General features: G+C 42.7%; 1 protein-coding gene and 1 pseudogene across 3 annotated transcripts; one reads left to right on the top strand and one right to left on the bottom strand.

The window, feature by feature from the left end:
* The first annotated feature begins 1,014 nt into the window (after nucleotides 1-1,014).
* On the top strand, nucleotides 1,015-5,636 carry LOC129811745 (tRNA (guanine(37)-N1)-methyltransferase-like). Of its 3 annotated transcripts, none has more exons than XM_055863302.1 (5): nucleotides 1,015-1,256; nucleotides 3,071-3,696; nucleotides 3,971-4,095; nucleotides 4,197-4,836; nucleotides 5,284-5,636. In XM_055863302.1, exons 2-5 carry the CDS (start codon nucleotides 3,204-3,206, stop codon nucleotides 5,337-5,339), a joined length of 1,314 nt encoding a protein of 437 aa, XP_055719277.1. In that variant the 5' UTR covers nucleotides 1,015-1,256; nucleotides 3,071-3,203; the 3' UTR covers nucleotides 5,340-5,636. The 3 variants fall into 3 exon arrangements, with proteins under 3 accessions (XP_055719277.1, XP_055719276.1, XP_055719278.1); XM_055863301.1 differs by lacking the exon at nucleotides 1,015-1,256 and adding an exon at nucleotides 2,777-2,883; XM_055863303.1 differs by lacking the exon at nucleotides 1,015-1,256 and adding an exon at nucleotides 2,867-2,924.
* Nucleotides 5,336-6,000, bottom strand: part of LOC129811746 (CDK-activating kinase assembly factor MAT1-like) — an 82,231-nt pseudogene continuing 81,566 nt past the window's right edge.

Genomic DNA, 6,000 nt, shown 5'->3' with positions numbered 1-6,000 from the left:
GTTACCTCTCCCGGGTCTTACAGACTCCTACTCATGAGCCCCCTCTCTTTCCATTTATTGTAACCAGCATCCGCACCCACCGACACTGGATGTCCATGGACGTTGAAAAGTATTTGAAATTTGGTCAGTCGACCCTGGCCTAGATTTCAACGTCCACAGACATCATTTTTTGGGCTGGTCCAAACTGGCCTTGATTTGGCCCAAATATAGACGTCCATGATTCGTGAATGGACCAAATCTGAACCAATCATAGACATCTATGTTTCACATGTTTGGACACCGCAGTACAGTAAAGAAAAGTAGAGTTCAGTACAGTAGAGCACACTAGAGTACAGTATAATGTACTGTGATGTGCTGAACTCTAATATGCTGTACTGTGATGTCCAAACTTGTGAAACATAGACATCTATGATTGGTTCAGATTTGGTCCGATTCGGACCAACCAAATTTGGTCTAGTTTGGTGGCAGACCTCAAACTAAGAGCCAATATGTAGAATAATACCCATAAATGCAATATTGCATATTTCTACCTTTGTGTACCTATTTAGGATACATCACCATGAAGAGAATGATATTTATATCCATAATTATGCATAGTAAAGATCAGGGACCCAAGAGATAATTCTGTTACTGTAAATCTGTCACCGGGTGTAAATCCACTTCAGTTACTGTAGTTTAATAACCTAAATAAATGTTTTAAAACTCAAGGAGTCATGTCTTAGCTTAGCCTCTTTTAGAATCCTATCATTAAATACTTACACTTTCGTCTCTAACATATAGGCTTTGCATTCCCGAGCAGACCCATTACAAGTCAGAATGTTAAACAAAAGTTATTTAAATTTACTGTACTCAGAATTTGTCCCTATGTCGGAGGTAATCTGAGACAAAATAACCACTGGGAAGTGTTATCAACCTAACAGTCAGTAGGCTGGTCTGTATATCGATTTGTATTTCCGGCGCAATTCACACGTGATAAACACTATATAGATAGATGAGCCTAACCGAACATCGTCCCACACAATCAGCTGGGAAATTTCACAAACACTTCCAGCTGATTGTGAGGAAACGTGCTTCGGTCAACTACGTTCGGTTATTGTTTACTTATTGTGCATCACGTGCAACACGTCAGGAGATTGAAAATACAAGCTACAGAACCCATTGGCGCCACAGAATGTTGGGTAAACAACACTTTCCTGGGGATACCCCATCTCCACCTCCTACCATCAAAAAGACCAACAGCACAGAAAACCGGTAAAGTAAGTAAATATCATTTTACTCAACATGCTGGCTTATAGAGACTCTTTTTAGGCAGACTTCTTTTAAACTAAATATCCATGGGGTAACCTTGGTAACAGTCTGATGTTTAGGCAGTTCATTGCTGACACCCCATTCTTCCTGCAGACATCTTTGAATCTTAATACGGAGGGAGATTTTACTGTAATTCTGTTACAAAACTTTGCATCTGTACAGTTCTTCCAGTAAATGTGTTTGTAAGATTTTCTGTGTAAGTTGTTCAAAGTAGTTCTAGTGCAGAGTTATGATTTGTTAAAACGTTGAACGTTTCAGCCTAATTCCGTTAAAGTGGAATGGCCACACATCGAGAACAGCAAAGAAATATGTAGCCTAACAGTCACCATCTGTTTACTCGAGAATAAATAAAAAAACATGAATTCTAGTGGGTTGTGTACTGTAACTCCCTGGGGCCAAACCACTGTAAAATGTGGACTTGCAATGACAAACAGCATGAGATGAGAATGTGCATGATTCCCAAAGTGCTGAGAGAGACAATGCAAGTGGAACTAAATTTGTCATGTGAAATAGAATTGCACAGATTGAGCATGTGATTCATGTTCACTACCTGTGCCAGTCCTCCTTTTTGACTATTTTACTTTACAGCTGGAGATCAAATTTCAATATTTAAACAATGTTGCAAATGTCAGGCAGATCACACGTTTTATACAAATCTCCACTATTGAAACCCAATTTCTAGTCTAAAAGTAACGGGAGATAGTAAATAGGCATTTCAATGTCATAACTTTAGCTGGTGGTAACATGTGGAATAGACACCAGCTGGAATGCGGTTTTAACCAATCAGCATCCAGGATTAGACCCACCCGTTTATGCATGACGCTGCGCAGAGTGCCTGGATACAGCCCTTCGCCGTGGTATATTGGCCATATACCCTGAGGTGCCTTATTGTTATTATAAACTAGTTAACAACATAATTAGAGCAGTAAAAAAAAGTGTCATAGCCGTGATATATCAGACCGTATACCACGGGTGTCAGCCAATCAGCATTATGGGATAGAACCACCTAGTTTATAATATAGACTGCATAGCTACTAGAAATCAATTGTAGTGGGCTAGATGTAACCGTGGAACATACAAGGGATCCTACGCCTGTTGCAGAAAGAAACGTTAAGAAAATTCTGCATGCCAATAGGTGAGCACACAATTATTAAACTGATGCCTCTTAATTCCTGGCTAGAGGCTGAATGCTCACTTACATGTCCCAGGAGAGGGGTGGTCTCGTTGCCATGATCATGATCAGTGTGAACGGTGGTGCCTTCTACATTAATACTCAGTCTCCGGGTGATTTGCCCTCGAGCGAGAGGTTAGTAGTATGTTACTTACAACAACCAATACAATAGCTACCTCATCTGTGCAGTTCGTGGTGCCTGGTGAAGACAAAGTTTCCTTTAACCAACAAAATCTACTCCACTATGAGGACCTGTATATGCAACTTCTCGCAGCTGATTTGAGGTGGTCATATGACATGAAAACGCTTCTGGTTTTATTCGTCGCGGATTGGATAGAAATGCACAGCAAGTCCACTAATGATGACGTCTAAACATGCGCGTGCTCTGCAGAAGCGATGTTGAGGTGGGGAATGCGTTTGAATGTTTATGGTTTTACTGAATAAAGTAATGATCTTTCCATGCAATAATATTAACAAAAAGTAATCATTCAATGTTGTTTGCCAATCATTTGTCACATCTATTAGTTTGTCATTTTTAAGGTTGATATTTAAGTCATATTTTAAGGAGACCTCTACGATTTGTCTTTGCAGGATTGTTCCTAGTATCTTCTCACTACTACAAACTCAAAACTGCGTGAAATCTCGCTATCGATACCGGACCCTGTGTTCAGTGGTCCTGCAGTCGGACCGAGCATCAACTTGTTCTGAGAGTGTTTCGAAGCCGATGCTTGAGCAGCATCAACACAGCGTGATGGATCCCAGCCTATACACAGCTCCTCCTGAGGTCCGAGGTATGACCTGTTTGGATAAAGAAGTCTTCTCCCAGACAGTTATTGTCCCAGCCCTGCGTGTGCCAAAAGAAGTACTCAATAAATTGGTTAAGAGCCTGAAAAAAGTGGCACTCCAGCGCCCGGGCATACGAAGAGTGGTTGAGGTTGAAGGCAACGATGACGAGAGGCTCTTGTTGCTGGACCCTGCCAGTGTCTCCTCACCCAGCTCATTCAGCGACGCAGAGGCCGAGGCGTTGCAGTCATTTGGAGTACCTCAAGAGCTCCAGCGGTACGAGCTGCGGCTGACCTATGACAACCTGAAGAGTGAGGAGGTTCTGCGCGCTGTGCTGCCAGAAGGACAGGACGTCACCTCGGGGTTTAGTCGAGTGGGTCACATTGCGCACATGAACCTGCGGGAGCACCAGCTGCCCTACAGACACCTCATAGGTGAGTGTGCCACAAACATAATGTACTGTTCTGCATCACAATAAATGTAATACAATCTGTCAGGAGACAGGCATGGGTAACAGTAATGCTATTGACAGGTTATGTATTTTATGCTCTTGAATCCCTGACCACGCTCCCAGGATTGTATTTCCTGAGTGGTCAATTAGCTACAGATGAATTACGTTAAGTGTGTGTGAGGAAAACAATAGTGCTGATTCATTGTTTTACTGACATGATGCAGTCTTGCTGTCTTCTGTTGCAAATCCATTTCCAGGCCAAGTCATAATGGATAAGAACCCCGGGGTGACCTGTGTGGTCAATAAGACCAACACCATCGACTCCACCTACCGCAACTTCAAGATGGAGGTGATGGCTGGAGAGGAAAATATGGTGGCTAAAGTAAGTCCTATGAGATTGTGATTTTGATTAAACATATTTTGTCATGAAATCAGAGGCGTGGGCATTGCCTTCCTCCCTTACCCTCCCTCTCATTGTTGCAGGTGCGTGAGAACGGCGTGACATACGAGTTTGATTTCTCCCGTGTGTATTGGAACCCTCGTCTAAGCACCGAGCATGAGCGTGTGGTGGCCCTTCTGAAACGCGGTGACACTGTGCTGGATGTGTTTGCTGGCGTGGGTCCTTTTGCCATCCCCGCTGCCCGCCGTGGCTGCACTGTGCTGGCCAACGACCTCAACCCTGAGTCTCACCGCTGGCTGCAGCACAACTGCAAACTGAACAAGGTGGAGCGTAAGGTCACCACCTTTAACCTGGATGGCAGGGACTTCATCCAGGGGCCACTGAAGCAGCAGCTGCCTGTCATGATGAAGGGGAAAGCCAGTGTGCATGTGGTCATGAACCTTCCTGCCTTGGCCCTGGAGTTCCTGGATGCCTTCAGAGGCCTGCTGGACCAGGGACTTTCCTGTGATGTGAATCTGCCGCAGGTGCACTGCTATGGGTTCTCTAAGGAGGATGACCCCCAGAAAGACGTGGTGGAAAGGGCCTCAGCCAGCCTGGGGTTCTCCCTAGAGGGGCTGTGCTCTGTGCATCTAGTGAGGAACGTGGCCCCCAACAAGGAGATGATGTGTGTGAGCTTCACCATCCCCAAAGAGGTTCTCTTCAGCAGAGAGAACACACAGACAGGTGAGCTTTCATTCACACAGCACCAGGGTTGGTGTTAATTCCACAAATTCAATTCAGACTCCAGGTCAGTCTTTGAATTCAGAGATTTCAATCTTCAATATTATCCAACAAATTCCAATTCAATTCCCTCGGGCTTATGTCACTGTTCTGACAGCCTAGCTGTATTAGAAATAGAAGTTGAAATTATTTAAAACAAATCCTGCAGTCAATTTGATACTAAGTGCATTAATTCCATTAGCTGGGAAATGTACAAATACAAAATTTAGAAGATTATATCAAACAGTCCAAATTCTAATGCAATAACTTGAAGATTGAATTCAAATAAAATTCAAGATTTGAAATGTCACATTTAATTTGAATTGGCCCCAACCCTAAACAGTACAACACACATGCACTCTCTGAAAGACTGTAGACTGAAAATACTAATACCAATTGTCCTCTCCTCAGAAGCCATAGAAGAACCAGCACCAAAGAGACAAAAGTGTGAGGAGACAACAAATTGAATATATATTTGACCAAGGAGCTCATTCTGAGACCTTGGGATTGTACATTTTATTTTTGATCTTTGAACTCTGTTCGTTATTTTATAATAAAGTGTCAATAAGGCTGACATGATCTAAATCATGGTTATGCCTTGACCTAAAAAGAACAAACAGGTATGTGTTGACTGTATTTGAAATACTGGTCCATTATCCAGGTCCCACAAATAGGCATTGTTTCAATAGTTTTCTTATCCAACAATGAGCTTCATTGTGTTTTTGTTTTTTTAATAAAAAAATAAGATCATACAAAAATGGCAACATATACATCCTGATCTGACTTCAGACCGAAGTACACTGTTCATGGCTCCCTCCACAATGTAAGACAGGGGGGTAATTTGAATCCTGTGATAATTGACAGCTTCATATTTCTGAGTTTCTGGGTCAGTCCAGTAACGGCATCCTGGATGGCTCAATGACACACAAGTCCTGAGTTGTATCCTCCAGCCATGTCCTGGGGCTGGGCAATGCACACGTGGGTCAGATACCTGCAAACAGAAAGAGAGAAGAAAAATCAGTTAAAAATATAATTTTGCAACTAAGTTTACAGTATCCTAATGTAAGCACCTATAGTCTTATCCCCTCTCCTTCAACATCCCTATATTAGCATCACTGCTACTGTATA

Source organism: Salvelinus fontinalis, chromosome 15 (assembly GCF_029448725.1).
Source record: "Salvelinus fontinalis isolate EN_2023a chromosome 15, ASM2944872v1, whole genome shotgun sequence".
Lineage (NCBI taxonomy): Eukaryota > Metazoa > Chordata > Actinopteri > Salmoniformes > Salmonidae > Salvelinus > Salvelinus fontinalis.
Note: the sequence above shows the minus strand (reverse complement) of the source record. Positions and strands in the feature narration are given on the sequence as shown.

Excerpts from the sequence above, each read along its gene's own strand:
- LOC129811745 (XM_055863301.1), top strand. Across the intron at positions 4,096-4,196 it reads AGGAAAATATGGTGGCTAAA|GTGCGTGAGAACGGCGTGAC; the intron begins GTAAGTCCTATG and ends TCATTGTTGCAG. Across the intron at positions 4,837-5,283 it reads CAGAGAGAACACACAGACAG|AAGCCATAGAAGAACCAGCA; the intron begins GTGAGCTTTCAT and ends TCCTCTCCTCAG.